The sequence below is a fragment of the Megascapheus bottae genome, chromosome 10 (assembly GCF_031878675.1).
Source record: "Megascapheus bottae isolate mThoBot1 chromosome 10, mThoBot2.hap1, whole genome shotgun sequence".
Taxonomy (NCBI): Eukaryota; Metazoa; Chordata; class Mammalia; order Rodentia; family Geomyidae; genus Megascapheus; species Megascapheus bottae.
In genome coordinates, this window is record NC_143518.1 from 14,166,256 (window position 1) to 14,185,850 (window position 19,595).

A 19,595-nucleotide genomic window follows, 5' to 3' on the forward strand; every position below is an offset into this window, starting at 1 on the left:
AGTATTTTAACCATAAATAGTTGTATTAGTTATTATCCTCAAGCTATGTTTCAAGTAAATGAAGTGAGCAGAAGTCAGTGCTGTGCAATGTGACTATGATACTATGATATTATGAAGATATTTGGCTACTTTACTGATTTGTTCACAGCTGTTGCAATTTTAATAAAACCCATACAGTTTGTGTGGACCATAAAAGCACTCTTTTTGTCCTACATAATTTATAGTTTTCCCTTTTGAAGTTATCTTACCATCTTAGTGCTGACTTTTATTGATAATGAGTTGCAAAAGAATTGAGATATCTCCTAACTTTTCCTGAGACAAGCCAATTTATTTTTCAGATAAAGAAAGATATGAAAGAACTATTCTTGTATTGGGTAGTTGAAACAAGGAATCCACTGCCATCTCCCTAATTAGGCACCAGTCTGCTGAGATTTTAGTATACCCTGCTTATGGGTTCTCTTGGGCCCTGGTTTAATTGGGTGACAAATGAGAGACGATGACAGTCTCAGTCTTGAAAGTTTAGCTCATCTGTGCTCACAGGCATTAGCCGTCCTGTTATAAAAAGATAGTTGAAGTCAGCAGCTATTGATATGCTGATATGCTACTCAGAAAAATTTGATAGCTGCTGAAACTTCAAAAAGTAGTAATAAAAATGTTTTAAAAACTTTGTAAGCATCTACAGTAAAGAACGTTTTTAAAACATGGTATGAAATGTCAGAGGAGACACACACACACTCTCTTCTGATAAAAAAGATTGCACAATCTTTTTGCTATGGCTGAGCATCATTTTTGATTTTTTAATTAAAGAATTTATTAACATTGATTTTTACATCATATTTCAAATGACATGTTTAACAAATAGGTGTTCAAGGCTGAGCATCGTATTTTAGTGTGTGTCAGTGGTGGGGCTTGAACTCAAAGCCTGGGCACCCTGTCTTTGAGCTCTTTTACTCAAGGCACTTTGAACCACAGCACTGTTTCTTGTTCCATTCTGGTTAATTATAGGCAAGAGTTTCAAGGGTTTTCCTGCCAGGATTGGCTTCAAACTGTCAAAACATTAGTCACTGGTGCACACACACATACACACTATTATTTATATGTGTATATCTATGTATGATATATATATATCAATACATATAATGGAAGTCAGGTTAGGCAATATTCAAATAAACCATTCACTTTCCTCAGTTAAAACCAAAATTAAAAATAGGGGAATAATGGGAATATTTCTTTATACACACAAGCCTACCTCTAACTAGGTGGTTCGTTTTGTATCCTAATAAGGCACAACACTTTATGGCATGACAGTTGCTGGCATTTTGACAGTGACAGATTGTTCTGGGCCAGGCTTGTGAGCACCACTAGCCTGATGAACTGTCAGTGCTACTGATTCTGCAGCAAGCCCCTTCTAATGTGGTGATAGATGCTTTATTTCTTTGCTTGACACCTGCACATGCAGGTTTTTAGTAACTCTGTCAAAGAAAGCACAGTAGAGAATTCAGTTTCTCTATTGTATCAAGTATCAGTTACTAGATAAATGGTTGACTGAGACCAAGTGGTAACCACGTGAGCAATTTGTCTAGACTTAGAAATACAGTGATTTACTGAATGCTACAGTTAGGAATTAATGAGAAGCAATACTCTAATTTTGAACTGACTTGTGCAAAAGATTTGTTCATACTCTTAGCACATTTTTTTTTTCATTTGTATCCCACCATTTGTATCGTAATTATATTCCTCGTCCTTCTCTGAAGGTATGGAGAATGCACTTCCAGGAACAGGACTGCGTAGGAAAGGCTGGGTCTGAGTGACAGAATGTGTTTGGGAAAGAATTAGTAGAACCACAGGGAACAGCCCGCATATGCATCCTATTTCCAAGGGAGAGGCCATCTGGCATAAAGAATACTTCCTAATTCAATGTACTTCATGATTTAGTTGCATTAAATTTCAATTAGACTTTGCTGTATATTGTATTTTATATAGGTAGCTAATGATACTAATATTCAAAAATAATCATAACATCTTTCCAGTATTATATTATGATTTACAAGCACTCCAAAAAGTTATGTGTAAGTACAACATACTTACAGACTGATTTGTTGAAATGCTAACTCCTTTATACAATTACTTAAAGATGGTAAGATTATAATAATAAAAATGAGAAAACAAATAAATGTAAAGAACAAAAAAGGCTCTCTGTATTCTTAACTTGAATTGTAGTACCATTAAATTTTAAAAGTTTCATAGTCATTTCTAATTGGTTCAAAACTCAAAGACAATGTGATTTCAAACTATTGGGGAGAAAACGGTAATACATTTTTTGCAATTGTTTAAGTTCTTTATTTTATTTTTATTTATTAAGTATATCTAATGAAAGTTGCTCTTTATCCAAATTTTTAGTGTAAAGTAACAAAAAAGAATCTTGGACCTCTTGTGTTCCCAAAATGATATTTCTCTGGTCCAAATCAGTCATCACCCAGCCTTCTCCTGGAACTAAGTGTATAGAAATCTGGGCAGATGCAGCTAGTAGGCTCAGCCCTGAACCCACTGCAGTCCTATTATTATTAGTTTCTCTATAGCAGTGAAGCTTTACTTTTCATTGTTAGAATTGAAAACATAAAAAAAACACTTCCAGTCAACTCTTGTGAAATAACAGTATCTCTTTAGAGTTTCTATAAACTAGTGTTCCCACTTATGAAATACGATTACTTACAGCTATCACAAAAGCATGTCCTAGATAAATACCAGCTTTCTAAGTCTCTATCCATGTTCTTAGAAACCTAGTGAAAGCTTTATTTTTTTTCTGCTCTATAGTTGGTTATCATTGCTGTAATTTTAATCTCTACCTTATTTGCAAACTGAAAATAAATAAATAACTACCATGAACAAGAGTGGGGTACGGGTTTGGCACCTTAGTGTCCAAGTACTATCAATTTAATTTCTAGGGTAATGGTGGTGTAAACCTAAAGGGGACTAATTTGGATGCCTTGTTCTACTCAGTTGTATCCAGTTTATTTTATTCCATTTCAGGTTAAATAAATACTTCCAGAGCCTAAAGAAACTTCTCTCTTTTAACCTAAGGTGTAATTTTAGATTTGAATATGTACTCTCAATAGACTTACCTCTGGGTGTTTGTAGGTGGTTTCTTGTGCCGTGCTTTGATAGAGGGTAATTACAGGGCATGAAAGTGTAGGACAATCACTGTATCCCCACACTGGACTGGTGGTGGCCAGTAGAAGCAGGGGCACACTGCACTGAAGTGATTGCTTCCCAAGGAAAAATACTGATTATGTTCCTAAGTAGAGCACATGTTCTCTCACTTGTGCTTCTAACCTGGGCTTTGATTACCCACCTCACACAAAGACATTGTGCTTTACATTGTTTCTTGCTCTTTATTCATAACAATGCCAAGCTTTACCTTCATTTTGTATGTATTGTATTGAATTTCTATTGCAATCATGTTTATAAATGTACATTTGTGTGTGTGTGTGTGTGTGTGTGTGTGTGTGTGTGTGTGTGTGTGTGTGTGTGTGTGTTTCAGCCAGCACTGGGGCCTAACCTCAAGGTCTGAGCTATACTCCTATCTTTTTATTTTTTTGCACAAATAAAGTGCTATAACACTTGAGTCATACATCTACTTTCAGAATTTTGGTAGCTAATTGAAGATAAAGAGTTTTACAGCACCTGGAGTTATAATTGTACCATTAAAAAAAAAATCTTCAAATAGCACTGATCTGCCTGTGACAAGACCACTAAGTAACTTCTAAAAGTGAAATCCCTGTAAATAGTAAACATAATATCTGCAAGTATTTCATCCACTTAAACCTAGGAAGAGTGTAGGGTAGTTGTCAGGATGAATTTATATTCATAGATGAACAACTCAGCAGGTGTCTATGGTACTTTCAATTAAATCTATATTTGATTTTCATTTATGATTTTTATGTGCAAATGTGAGAGTTAATTTATATATAATAAACTTTTTTGAAATACAACTAAATAGTTGAAACAGGTTCAATAAAATATAGAAAACATGGACAATGTCTACTATTTTTAAACCATATATACATACTTACATATATATGTATATTGCATTATAGTTCAAATATAGAATTTACTACTTTTCATGCATTATGAAGTTTCAAAGGAAGCTTAAATTGATTCAATATAGTTCTGTATTTTTCACTTGATAATTTTTATATTCAAATTTTCACTTTTCCTTCAAATATTGTTTTTTCTGAAATTTGCAAATCTGTGAAATTGTTTATACATTATATTTTATCTTTAAATAATTTTAAAAAATTATGACAATTCAACATGCCATTTGGAGTCCAATGCATCTTAGTGTCATTCTTTTCATCTTTCTTCCCTGTTTCTCCCAGTACCACCCATCCTCTCATTGTTCCTAGTTAATTTTCACATGTGTCCATTGAATATTGTATCTAGAGTCTCCCTCCTTTTCTCTCTTCCATTTTTCTATTCCCTTTCCTGGACCTTTCCTTTGCCACACACATCAAGTGTTAGCTTCCTAGTATTCATTTTGTTAGACTCTAAGTTAGTTGTTCAGTGGAATTACACTATTAGAATTCACCCTGCATATACCACATTTCAGTAAAACTTGTGTACATGATCACATGACCTTGTTTATACTTACATATACATTTATAAATTCAATCTAATTTCCATATGTGAAAGAAAACATATAAGTCCATAGCTGGACTTATTTCACTTCTTATTACCTGGTCCATTTATTTCTTTGCAAATGATGTAAAATTGTCACTCCTGGTGGATGAGTAATATTCTATTGTATTTATTTGCCAAAATTTATTCAACCATTTGTCCATTTAAAGGCATCTGGACTATGTTCACACTCAGGCTATGGTGACTATTTTAAAAGCTATTAAAAAAACCCTTTTGCTACTGAAGTATATTTGCTCCTATATGAATATGTCCTTTTATATGAATATTGCAATTACAATGTGTGAATATTCATTTCCTAATTAAAAATAAGTTCAATAATTATTTAACTGGGTAAGGAATTCAGTTATATTGAGTCTGTTTTATACTCAATTTTAATAAAGGTTGAAATAAGAGTAAATAGCCATCAGAAAAAAATCAACATCTAAAACATATTTAAATTTAACAGCCACAATTGAAACTAATAAGATTGACATTTAGCATTATAATCACTTGAAATAATATGATGAATGATTTTGTCTTTGGAAAATCAGAATTTTCCAAAGTGTTTTGTTGGTTTCATGACTTTAGCTGAACATGTATTCTTCCTGTCTGCTGTCAGAAAAGAGTATGTTCTTTATTACATGTAAAAACAAATCAGTGCTAGTGTTTTATTTTGCAGATCTCTACTGTAAGGGTAATTTTTTGGTACATGAGAAGCATATTTCAAAGAATATATAAATCATTATTCAGAGCAAAGCTACTTCATTTGGCCTACAATCCAAAGTTATTTGCCAGTATGTTCATCATAACATACATTACTCATGAGAGTTCCCAAATAGTGTAGCTTTCCAATGGAATTCTACATCAATCTAGGTCAAATTAACCTATGCTTTATTTTTATTTCACAGGAGCAATAAGAAGGTTGACATTACAATTGTAGCATAAAAATTGTGATAAGAAAGATATTTAAAACATGGAAAAATCTTAAGAACTCTAATTCTGTAATGCTTTTATATGTAACCTGCAAATCACCTGATAAACAGTGCTTGTATAACATTGCTTTCAATTGTAGATAATTTCCAAAGGATTTTATTTCATCACTTTTCTTTGCAACCTTATAATCCTCAAAGTTTGAGTTTTGGAAACTAAGAATATAAATTCATAAACTTGTGTCTTATTAATACTAAATATCATAATCTATGTATCTCTTTAAATTTAATCAAAAACAAAATCTCTTTAAACTTAATCAAAAACAAAATAGAGTTAGAAACTAGTATATTTTAATTATGTCTGTATTCACTCTCCTTATTGCTATGTAGAGGCAATATTTTTAAGTGAGAAAGTAATTTTTTTATCAGCAAAAATGTGTTGATACCTATAAAATAATAGAAATAAGGATTTTTAATCATTTAGTTGATAATGAAAATTTAATTTTACCTCCTCTGTATCTATAATTTTAGAACAATAATTGAACTTGAAAATAAAGTATATGTCATATTTTAGATAGTGAAGAATGATTAGATTTTTCAATAAACATTTTAAATAACCTAAAATTAAGTCATTTATTTTCCCTAATCTTTTATTAAATGAGATTGCAGCAATTTTGTGAAAAACTACTTTAGAATCACAATCAATTTGAATATAGTCCCAAATGCATAAGAAAGGGAGCACATAGACTTAGAAATATTTTATTAATAATTTATTTATTTTATTTACTTATTTATTTATTTTTTGTGGGTCATGGGGCCAGAACTTGGGCTGGGTGTTGTCCCTGAGCTCTGCAGCTCAAGACTAACACTCTACCTTTGAGCCAAGCCCCACTTCACGTTTTCTAGAAGTTAATTGGAGATAAGAGTGTCAGGTCCCTTTGGGCCCTGGCAGGCTTTGAGGAACCACGATACTCAGATCTCAGCCTCCTGAGTAGTTAGGGTTACAGGCGTGAGCCAACGCACCTAGCAGAAATATTTTAAAGAACTTTCTAAAATCCTGGGGCAGGCAGATGTCTGGCATTTTGAAAGAATACAAAGAAACCAGCAGGTTTGGAAAAGGCAAACAAGCAAAGGACAAAATGGATGATTTTGAAGGATAACAAGAAGTTGGAAATTCTGTCACTTTTTTTTTCTAAAACTATTAAAGGCTCTACCTTTCACCTTGAGTAAAGTCAAGCCTCATGTCTGGTTTATAAATGGTGATAACCACTTACTGAAATTCTGATTTTTAAATTGTTATCTCATTATTCAGAAGGAAAGTAAAGATAAAATTCATTATAATCCTTTTCTTAAAACGATTTTATTTAATTATCTTCAGGATGAAGTTTGGTATGTAATTGATTATATTTCAGGTTTAATCAATCAATTAAGTATATTTATGACTTGTGTGTCATCATTTGTTGATGCTCCCTATTGTAATATACATTTGAAATATTAGCTCACAATATGAGAGCTAATATTAAGTACTAAAGTTGTACATGGAAAACTGTAATTGTATACAAGTAGCAAAATATTTCAGGTAGAAATCATTTAAATTTTTTGGTCAGCTGAACATGAGATTAATATGAAAGTTGTAGAAAACTGATCACTCAAATTTGAGAAAGTATTTTCTTGAAAATTGAAGTGGAGGTAGATGATTTCATTGAATCAAAAATGAAAATTAAAACTATTGTTCTAGACAAGAGAGACTCCATTTACTGAGAAGAAATAGAAGAGAACAAGCCACACAGTTTATAGAAATTTGATACTATCACAAAATATGGAAATTATATTAAATTATAAGATAATAAAATCCAATTTTAGATATTAGCAGGACAACTGGGTTTGATTTATTTAGAAAAAACACAAGAAACATGTGAGCAAATATTTTCTGTTTAAGGAGTTTCTCTCTGTTGGAACTTGGTAAACTCACTGATCTTATATGAGCGATACTTTAGACCAAAGTGGTAACTCATTATTTCCCATATGAATTATACCTGACCAATAGAGAAAACAGATTTGAAGTCAAAGGAGGTGGTTGCTCTATGTCTCTGTTGTAGTGTTTGATAGATTGCAGACTTTACATGTTGCTTACCAGAACATGAATGATATTAGAGTGTAACAACTACATTAAAGAAAGAGCATATTGCAAAAGTCTGACTTATATAACAGAATTGATGTTTTGTTTGTCAGGTAACAGAAACACGGACCGGACCTCTTGGTTGCAGTAACTATGACAACCTTGATTCTGTCAGTTCTGTTCTGGTTCAGAGTCCAGAGAATAAGATTCAGTTACAAGGTATGTAGGTAAAATTGTGTTAATGCTCTAGGAGCCTGTGAGATACATTATCTACTACTGATACCTATTTTTCATATATATATATATATATGTATATATAGATATATAATAATAGTTTTTAAAACATAAATGCTAATTTCATAATGCACTCAGAAGGTGTATTCTAGGCCACATTAAAAAATGTTAAAATTGAGCCAGCAGTTTGGCCTAGTGGTATTGCCTCGCATGCACGAAGGCCCAGGTTTGATTTCTCTGTACCACATACATAGAAAAAAAAGCTGGAAGTGGTGCTGTGGCTCAAGTGGTAGAGCACTAGCCTTGAGGAAGCCCAAGGACAGTGTTCAGGCCCTGAATTCAAGGCCTAGGACTGTAAAGAATGTTAAAATTTACTTTTCTTTTCCAAATTAAAAAACATATAGCAACTGAAAAATTAAATCAGTATTTTTTTCTTATCTATGTTAATGATTGTATCTGTAAACATCAATTTATGCATAGGCTTACTTGATCTAGGATTATTTCACAGATTTGTAAAATTTATAACCACATTTATTCCTAGTGTCAAATAAAATGCTGGAATTTAAAATTTAACACAATATAGATAGTAGTATTGAATCTGCTTGTTTAAATTAGAAACACAATTGAATACATATTATCAAATATTAATATTGTTCCCAATATGATATGATAATTGCAAAGATTTTGCATTTTCTTTATTATTATATTTTGTGCTAAATTAAAATGTTACCATAAGTAAAAAAGGATGTTATTAATGATAGCACTAATAAGTATATATTATTCCCAAATGGGGTATGGGCTTTCATATTTGCTCAGCTTTAAACACAGAAGTCTAAACAATTATATATGTATTTGTTGAGTCTTTAAAAAGAACTTATCATGCTAGTAGTTAGTAAAATAAGCTGACTGATTAAAGAAATAATTTTGATGTACATTTTTTCCATTACATAGTTTTGAATTTCTAATTCAGTGTGGTATTCACTCTATTCAACTTCATATAAAAATATTTAAGACTTACAAATCTGCTGTTTTTTCACATCTATTCAATTTTGAAAAAATATATTCTTAAAGGATGTTCAAATTTTATTAAATGGGAACAGGTTGAAAGTTTCTAAGTAAAAACCAAGGGACAAAAGAGTCAAAGAAAAAACTTGATAAATGGGATTACATTTATTGCATTGCAGAGGACATAGCTAACATGCTAAATAGAACACCCACATAATTGGAGGTTTTACCAGGTATATACCAGACAAGGCCTGGTATCCAGAATATACTAATAATTAAAAAAATTACATCCTTTAGCATTAAACTCTCAAACAAACAAACCAAATTAATGAGTTAAATAGAGAATTCTGAGAAGAAGCTAAAATGGCAATAAACATGTGAAGAAACCCTCAACACCTCTGCCTGCAAATGACATGCAAGTAAAAAAAAAAAACACCCCAGTTAGAAAGGCAATTATAAAGAAGATAATTTATAAGAAATACCAATGATGATGTGGCCAAAAGGGAACTCTAATAAACTGCTGGTGGGAATGGAAGCTTGTTCAAACACCACACAGAGCATTTTGAAGCTAGAGCCCAGTAGCTGAGGCCTAAAATTCTAGTACTCAGGAGGATGAGCTCTGAAGAGCACATGTGGAATCCAGCCTGGAGGAAAATCTGTGAGATACTTATCTACAATATACTACTCAGAAAAAGTTGTGGTGCCACTGATCAATTGATATCGTACCTGCTTTGAGCACAAAGAGACCCAGGGAAATTGCCCAGGCTGTGAGTTCAAGCCCCAGATCAAGAAGAAGAGAAAGAAGAAGAGGAAGAAGATATAGAATTCCCTTAATGCAACTTAGTGTGAACTACATAAAATTTTAAATATGTTAACACTTTAATGCTATTTTATTATTTTAGATTTATTTAAATATATTCTCAAATTTGAATGGAAATTAATTATAGAAATATTTGTAAATTTCCAGTATTCATTTCATTGTTAATTAATAGTTCAACCATTTTTCATTCCAAATATTATATTTGGAGTACTTTACATGATTTAGTTGGTTTACTATTAAAAATTAATAGTAAACATTTGTCTTTTATTGCTTATGGATAAATGACTCCAGAATAAATTACTATTGTAAGAATAATATTCAGTTTCCTATCTTAAATTATACCTAAAAGAGTAATTGATGAAATATGTCTTAATTAACGAAATAAGTCCTTTATATACAATTTTTTTAATGTTTTCACATAATTGACTCACAAAATCAGTTTTAACATTTTGGCAATTGTGATGTTTATTTTTTCAATTATTTGTTGTAACTTAATTATTACTCTTAAAACTGAAAAGAAAAAACTGTAACTACCCCAAATCACCTCATGAAATTAATTTTAATACTGTACATATTGAATCACTCCAAAATTCCATCTTCAATCTGAAATTCCACTCAAGTGTCTTGTTAACTGTTCTGTTCTGCCTCATTTTTAATAGAATGCCTTTGCTTTTTAAAGAATACAATTGCAGGCCACGAATTTGGCCTAGTGGGAAAGTGTCCACCTAACATATATGAACATCAGGCTTCAATTCCTCAGTACCAGAGAGAAAAAAGCTAGAAGTGGTGCTGAGGCTCAGGTGGTAGAGCCCCTAAGAAAGTCCAAGGGCAGTGATCAGACCTGGAGCTCCAGCCAGGGACTGCAATAAATAAATACATAAATAAATAAATGCAAGCTATTATCTAAATTTAAAACATCTAATGTTTTTGTCATCATGAAGGATCACAGTGTGTGTGTGTGTGTGTGTGTGTGTGTGTGTGCGCCTTTGAGTCGTTTCTGGACCCAGAACTTGGCTTGGGCACTGTCCCTGAATATGTGCACTCGGTGCCCTATAATTGGATCCACAGCTTCACTTCTGGCTTTTCGATGATTAATTGGAGTTAAGAATCGAAGGGACACTCCTACCTGGGCTGACTCCAATTCAGCATCCTTAAATTTCAGCAATTAGCAAACTGCTAGTGTCCTTAATTCATTATTAAGGGTCAATTTCATGCTTTTGTGCTAGATATTTTGCTACCTGCTTTAAATATTGGATGAAAGTATACACAGATGAAAATCAATTCAGATGATAATCGATTCAAATAGAAATAGCTTATATTTGTATGGACCTGATGTCTTTAGCTGAAGGTGAAGAATAAAAATCAAATGCGATTAAATTTCATGGATCTTTGGAAAATAGAGGAGTCTAGAATTATAGTTTTCTCTTAAAGACAATCTTACAAACCTCTACTCTTTTGAAGAAAAAGAATTATAATGTGAGCCAAATTTCTTCAGAGAAAAGCAACAAAAGAAAGCATCAAAAAGCAAAAGCAGGGACCGGGAGTTTGGCCTAGTGGATATAGTGCTTGCCTAGCATGCACGAAGACCCAGGTTCAATTCCTCAGTCCCATATACATAGAAAAAAAGCCAGAAATGGTGCTGTGGCTCAAGTGGTAGAGCTCTGACTTTGAGAAAGCCCAAGGACAGTGCTCATGCCCTGAGCTGAAGCCCAGGACTGGCAAAAAAAAATAAAAATAAATTAAAAAAAAAATAAAAGCAATAACATAAAATATAAAATTCCATGAAAATTACCTGTATGAGTTGCAGATTCTTCCTTCGATAACAAATAGTCACATGAACAGGTGGTTATTTAATAGATGATCAAATAATAGTTTTAATGTATGGTTGATTGGCAAGCATAACTGACAAATTCTTCTTCATGAAGGTATTTCTCCACCTTTTAAATATATGTATTCACTTTCTCAGCACTTACATATATCATAATAAGATATGGTCAAATAATGTTTGTTTAATGTCATCATGCCAACAAAATTAACAACTGCCATGAAAACTATGAATTTAAGGTGATAATAGTCTTTTTAAATCGCTCCATTATCTATTTTCACCTGCAGAATTACCTAGCTGATTATTCTTCAGACTTTCCAGAGAATTTTTCCAAAGTTCTGTTATTACCTTTGATTGAGATTTGAGTTAAATTGTAGTTCTAAGCATAAACTATGGTTGTAATAATTATCCCATTTACTGTTCTATATTTAAAGTAATATTTTTAAAGTATTTCCAAACTATTAGTGGTGATTTCTTCATAGACTTGCTATTTTTACATAAGCACTTTTTTCATTTTATAAGTTAATTTTCTTGTCAGAGTGAAAGATCGAGGGGTTGTAGTAACATACATAAGGTAGTGAATGCATTTCTTGTTAATGTACTATGAGACTTGCTATTTTATCAAAATAATATCTTCATCTATTGTATATTGAGGAACTGAAATTATGTTTCAGATTTGGTGAAGGTTTTTTTTTAATATTGTTTTACTTTTATTTTTGTTTACCCATTGAATTTACTCATAGCCCAACTGGATAAGTAACACACCTGAGGAGTAATTACATCTTTTGTGGATAGTTCAAAGTATGTTTTTGAATTGTTACCTAGTTCAACTATAAAAGTAAAGAAATTCAGTATTGAACTCACTCCCAATGGTTTTTCATCTTGCCTGACTAGCCCACAGCACCCCATAGATTTGTTAGTTGTTCTCACTGAGAAGTTGTCTTTAAAGAGCTAGTCCTTCAACATATGAAACATCAATATTTTATTTCAAGTCCTACTAGCAAGTAGAATTTGCCCTACATTACATTCTGGCTTTAAATATATTTTAATATGTGAAATACACAAAAGATTATTATGGCATTAGCATAACTGCATATAATGTCCTTTGATCATGTTTTCCCCTTACCTACATTAAGAACTCCTTTGCATTTTAAATGATTTAGTGGGGTTCATTTGGCCATATCTGCATAGATGACATATTAATATGATATTTGTTAAATTTACTTGTTGCTATCACCCATGCCCTTCTTCACAGATCCCCTTTTCCACAAACATCTCCCTTTATATAAACACATCATATTATCCAATAGCTTTTACATTACAGATCCATGTTCCCTAATTGCAGTGTGGCCACTATGTCTACTCCCCTATTTCTGGAAATATTTCAGATTCTGCTATGGTTAACACTAGCAACACTGTCTACAAAGAAGTTCAATTTATCTCAATAGGTTCCAGTTGCATCTTATGTTGGGGAAATTCTTATAGAATAAAACAAGTGTTTAATTGGTACATAGAAATAACCCACCATCTTCTTTTTTAGTGTAATGTTTCCATGCCTGTACCTGTATGGATGTACCAATATCGACATATCTATCTATATAGTTGCCAATAGTAAGTTTTGTGTGCAAAGTATCTCATTTCTTGCTACTATTTGTTACTCTCCAAATTATTTCCCCATTATTTGTTATTTCCACAAACGCACTATAATTTTATAGGGCTGAAAGTTGTAATACAACATGCCATTTCTTGGTTTTATGTGTTACATTATTTCTAGAAATTTCTTTTTATGAAATTGTCCATTTGAAATAGATCAATGGTTTCAAATATCTGCTTTGCAGTCTAGAAAGTGCCTCTTTTGAGTATACTTCCTGCTTCAAAGTCAGTTAAATACAGACGAATCAGTTCCACAGAACTAATCTTGCTATAGGAATTCTTCAGATATGACTTTAAGTATATTTTAAAGCACTCAATAGTTCTATTCTTTTAGGCCTGCACTGTGACTTGCACAAGTGCTAGTTAGGGAAAAAAAATGTAACTGCACCATTCTTTGAAAGGCAAAGCTAATTTGTCAGTGTTAAAAGCTATCCATAGCCGGGCGTGGTGGCTCACGCCTGTAATCCTAGCTACTCATGAGACTAAGATCTGAGGATCAAAGTTCAAAGCCAGCCTGGGCACAAAAGGACCTGAGACTCTTATTTCCAGTTAACCTCTAGAAAATGGAAACTGGGGTTTGGCTGAAGGGTAAGGTCGTAGCCTTCAGCTGAAGAGCTCAGAGACAGTGCCCAGGCCTAGTTCAAGCTCCACAACCCCTCCCCACCAAAAAAAAAAAAAGCTATCCGTATTTCAAATAATATTGAAATCTTGTTTGGGGTTGGAATGTTTTCTAACTTTCCTATATCTAATATACCTTAGCTAGATAACATAAAAATTTCCAGGAATTAATATACCCACTATATGATAAACGTAGCTGTAATCTCTATATACGTCACCCAGACAACAAATACAACTATTAAAAATAAAATTAAAATTAAAATCTTTTCTGGTTTCTGTACAGAATTAACCTAAAAGATGACATTAGAAGAGTAATATTTGCAAAGTCAATTATTTCCTAAATATGAATGTATGCACAGACTCCTAAATGGCAATTCAATGGGCAGGAAATCAGTTCTAAATCATAAAAAACATTTACCAAAATGTAATTTGTTGTTAAATAAATTGGTGTTTGCCAAAAATTTCCTTATTGTTATTTTTTTATTTAACTGACTGAATAGAATATTTGGCATTATATTGTTTTTTCCTTAGTTAGAAATGCTAAAACAAAACTATGTGAATTTTTAAAGTGTGAAAATGCTTTCTATTAGTTTTATTGGTGTGTGTGTGTGTGTGTGTGTGTGTGTGTGTGTGTGTGTGTATCTTGGGGCTTGAACTCTGAACTTGGGTACTCTCCTTGAGCTACAGAGTCACTTTGGGCTTTTTGTGATTAATTCATTTAAGAGTCTCATGCATTGGCTTTGATTCACCACATTCATATCTCAATCTAATTAGAAACTAGGGATTGCATGTGTGAATTACCAGCTCTTGGCTTGTTTTTCATTTCTGATTGTTTTCTGCAGAGGAAGGAACTTTATTAAACATACACAGGCTTCACAGGTCAATGTTAATTAGCTCACATAAGTAAGTGTCTTTGCTGTCCTGAGATACATTTTACAAGCTTATACCTCTCTTCTGCCTACATATTACTAATAATTACATTGATGAATGTAGATTCTCTGAAAGTATGAAAAAATTACATTAAATCAGAACTGAAAACCACTTGAAATCATTTGAGAGAAATCAAACGAGTACATTTCAAATGTATTAGAAGACAGGTATCATTTACAGCTCAACAGATAATTTTGAGATTACTAGTATAGATAACTTTGAAGAACTGTAAAATATATACATACTCATAAGTTAATTTATTATTTACTCTTTTTCTGAATGCTACAAAATACATTTTGCTTCTTCTTTAATAAAGTAAATTTAATTTCTTTGCTTATTTACCTAGGGCTTCAAGTACTCCTTCCAGACTACCTTCAGGAACGTTTCGTGCAAGCAGCACTGAGCTACATAGCTTGTAATTCAGAGGGCGAATTTATCTGTAAGGACAACGATTGCTGGTGTCAATGTGGCCCCAAGTTTCCAGAGTGCAACTGCCCCTCCATGGATATTCAAGCCATGGAAGAGAATCTGCTTCGAATAACTGAAACATGGAAAGCCTATAACATTGACTTTGAGGAATCAGGTAAGTAACATACTTCACTATAACATTATAATAAACCTTATTAAAAAGAGTAGAAAATCTGGTCATATAGTTTCTTTTTATGATTCCTTCAAATGGACATTTACATGTTCTTTGTTACTGGGTATTAAATGTTTTACTGTGTAATGCTCTGAGTGGTAGGCACTAGAGTTTAACTTCCCACTTAATTGAGATATTAGCCATTTACAAGAAAAAAATTCCTACATTCTTAATACAATAATTAATCCAATATCTCGTATCTCTCATACTCCTCAAAACTTTTCAATGATGCTGAATTGTATGTAGGAAGCAACATATAGAGAACATTTATTCCATATCTTCTTTACTCTTATGCTTCTTACAGTTGCTCACCTTAAATTAATATATTATCTCATAATGATCTTTAAATCAATTTACAGTTTCTCATGAGTTTTTCTTTATTTGTCCATTTTTTATTGTAACGTATAGAGGGGATACAGTTACATTTGCCAGATAGGAGGTACATTACTTCTCATACATTGATGCCCCTTCTCATGTTTTTGTCCCTGTTTCCTTTCCCCAATTTCCTCCAATCATCTTGTTTCCCCCTCTTCCCTTTTCTATTCCAAATAATCAAATAAATGTATACATAATATATCAGGTGACAAAATCACATATAGTAACAATATGAGATTAACCAAAGGACAGCACAAGGAAAGAGAAATAACATAGTACATGAAAAACAATAATCACACAAGATAAATCTCTTATTTCTATATCCTGGAGATCCTTTCATTTAGTCTCATCCTATATGACCTTATGTATCTAGGTTTTGAGTATTGTCATACTCTGCTACACAAATCTTAGATGTGTACTAGTTATTGAAGGTTTGGGTTTGATTTTCAGCACTGTCTTTCTTGTTTGCATAACTCAGTATTTCTGCATTGCCTTCTTTAGTGTACATTTTATAAAGTACTGAAATTAATGATCATATAAAATAATTTCTCAAAATTAGAAAACATTGATTATATTGATGTCATAATTTATGACAAGAATAAAAAATTAGAATTAAAAATAGAGCTGACACTAGTGGTTTAGGCCTATAATCCTAGATACTCAACTGGAAATTACATGTGACTCTCATTTACAGTTAAACACCAGAAAACAAACTGGTGCAGTGGCACAATGAGCATTAGCCTTGAGTGAAATAGCTCATGGGTAGTTCTCAGTCCTTGAGTTCAAGTCCCATGATTGACAAAGGAAAAGAAAATAGAAATATTAATTTAAAATATGTATAGCATGGTTAAACTATATAGGATTTAGTTAAAAACTTTTAGCCAACCCTGTCTTTCAAATGGGCATAGATTAAAAAACCCAAACTATAAACTAAAATGTTAACTTAGTCACTCATTTTAAGAAATATTTTGATTAAAATTATGCATTAAAATCATTGAACTATTAAAATCAAAGAGTAGGATTGTATTTTCTAGAGCTTGTGAAGAGTGTAACAGGGAAATGGCAATTCATTTCACAATGCTTTAGTTAGGCAGAAAGATAATATTTTAGGAGAGTTATTGTGAAACTTCTGGATATACTTAATGCTTTGCAAAATTTACTATTAATAGAAGTTGCTTTCAAATTATTCTCATCTCAGAATTGACAAATGCTAGAGGTAATGGATATTTCAATTAGCCTGATTTAGTGATTTCACATTATATACATATGACTTAATCTCAGATTAATTATGGTTAATATATAGAATTATAATAATGTATCCATATATGATAAAATAAAAATGCCAAAGATATGCTAGTTACTTGGTGCATATCAATTTATAGCATATTTTAAGGATGAAAATAGTTATTAGTTCTTAACTGTTACTCCACTACAGAAATACTTAAAAAAAGTGTTTGCAGTAATAGAAACCTATAATGACATTAAGAACTGCCATAGGTATATTTAGTATTTGCATTGTAGATATTTTCCTTATTTTGGGTGTAAATGTGGAAGGTGACTAAGTAGATATAGTAAAAATATATAGATATATATATATCTATAAAAAATATATAGATATAGATAGTAAAAATATCAATGATATTGAGGTCTTTGAGTTAATGCTTGTGCACGGAGAAAGGCTAGGGTCAATTTTTAGTTTTCTGCATGTGGCTCCCCAGTTTTGCCAGCCCCAATAATTGAATAGACTGTGTTTGTTCCACTGAGTATCTTTGGCTCCTTTGTCAAATACAAGTTGACTATAGGTATGTGGTTCTATTTCTGGATCTTCTATTCTGTTCCATTGATCTTCTAGTCTATTTTTGTGCCAGTACCATGTGGTTTTTGTTATTATGGCTGTATAATAGAGTTTGAAGTCTGGTATTGTAATACCACCAGCTTTGCTCTTTTTGCCTAGAATTGTTTTGGCTATTCTAGGTCTTTCCTTGTTTCATATGAACCTTTGAATTGTATCTTCTATTTCAGTAAAGATTGTCTTTGGGATTTTGATGGGGATTGCATTGAATTTGTATACCAATTTTGGCAGTATAGCCATTTTCACTATGTTGGTTCTCCCTAACCATGAGCATGGGATGTCTTTCCATTTCCTGGTGTCCTCTTTAATTTCTTTCATTAGGCTTTTATAGTTTTCATTGAATAGTTCCTTTCCATCTTTGGTTAAGTTAATTCCTATGTATTTTATTCTTTTGGGGGCTATTAAGAATGGAATCATTTTCTTGATTTGGCCATCTGTTTGTGTATTGTTGGTGTACAAGAAGGCTACTGACTTCTGAAGGTTAATTTTGTGTCTTGCCACTTTGCTAAAGTGGTTTATTAATTCTAGGAGTTTGGGAGTGGAGCTTATTGAGTTACTCAGTATAGGATTTTGTCATCTACAAATAGGGATAGTTTAATTTCTACTTTCCCTATGTGGATCCCTTTGATGTCATTTCTTTCCTTATTGCTCTGGCTAAGGGTTCCAGCACTATATTGAAAAGAAGTGGAGAGAGTGGGCATCCCTGTCTAGTTTCTGATTTTAAGGCAAATGGTTCCAGTCTTTCACCATTTGGTATAATACTGGCTGAAAGTTTGTCATATATAGCTTTTATTATTTTAAGGAATGTACCACTTATTCCTATTTTTTCTAGTGCTTTCAACATGAATGTATATTGTATTTTGTCAAAAGCTTTCTCTGCATCCAGAGAAATTGTCATGTGATTCTAATCCTTAGCTCTGTTGATGTGATTTATTACACTGATTGATTTGTGAATGTTAAACCAGCCTTGCATCTGTGGGATGAAGCCTACTTGATCATAGCATATGATTTTTTAAATTTGTTTCTGTATTCTGTTGGCTAGTATTTTATTGAGGAGTTTTGTGTCTGTGTTCATTAGAGAGATAGGTCTGTAGTTTTCTTTTTTTGTTGGGTCTTTCCCTGGTTTGGAGATGAGAGTAATATTAGCTTCATAAAATGAGTTTGGTATTGCTCCTTCTGCTTCTATTTCTTGAAAGAGTTTCAAGAGTATAGGTATTACTTCATATTTAAACGTCTTGTAGAATTCCGCAGTGAAACCATCAGGACCTGGGCTCTTTTCGGCTGGCATTTCTCTGATTGCTTCTGCAAATTTCATTGTATGAAATTGGTTTGTTCAATTTGTTTACCTTTTCATTATTCAATGTGGGTAGCCTATATTTATTTAAGAAATCATCCATTTCTACTAGATTTTCTTGTTTCTTTGAATATAGGTCCTGGTAATACTTATTCATAATGGATTGAATTTCTTGGATATGGGGTGCGATTGTTCCCGTGGGGTCTCTAATCTTCTTCTTTTTTTTTTTTTTTTTTTTGCCAGTCTTGGGTTTGAGCTCAGTGCCTGAGCACTGTCCTTGGACTTTCTCAAGGCTAGAGCTCTACCACTTGAGCCTCCGCACAGCTTCTGGCTTTTTTCTATGTATGTGGTACCGAGGAATCGAACCCGGGTCTTCGTGCATGCTAGGCAAGCACTCTACCACTAGGCAAAACTCCTGGTCCGTCTCTAATCTTATTTATTTAAGTCTCCCCTCTTTTTTTTTTTTGATTAATCTTGCCAGGAGTCTGTCAATTTTGTTGACTCTTTCGAGAACCAATTTTTGATTTATTAATTTTGGATATAATGGATCTTATTTCAGTCTCTGATATTTCTTATTTTATTTTTGAATGTGGTAAATATATGTGTGTGTATGTATATATATAT

The 19,595-nt window shown here is 32.4% G+C and overlaps 1 protein-coding gene across 2 annotated transcripts in view; it reads left to right on the plus strand.

Annotated features, from left to right (window-relative positions):
• The window catches only part of Brinp3 (BMP/retinoic acid inducible neural specific 3), a 357,146-nt gene that overhangs the window by 213,068 nt on the left and 124,483 nt on the right, over positions 1-19,595 (plus strand). For both annotated transcript variants that reach the window (XM_090340206.1, XM_090340205.1), the window contains exons 5-6: positions 7,839-7,944; positions 15,157-15,393. In XM_090340206.1, coding sequence (XP_090196332.1) covers positions 7,839-7,944; positions 15,157-15,393 — 343 coding nt within the window. The remainder of the gene's footprint in view (positions 1-7,838; positions 7,945-15,156; positions 15,394-19,595) is intronic.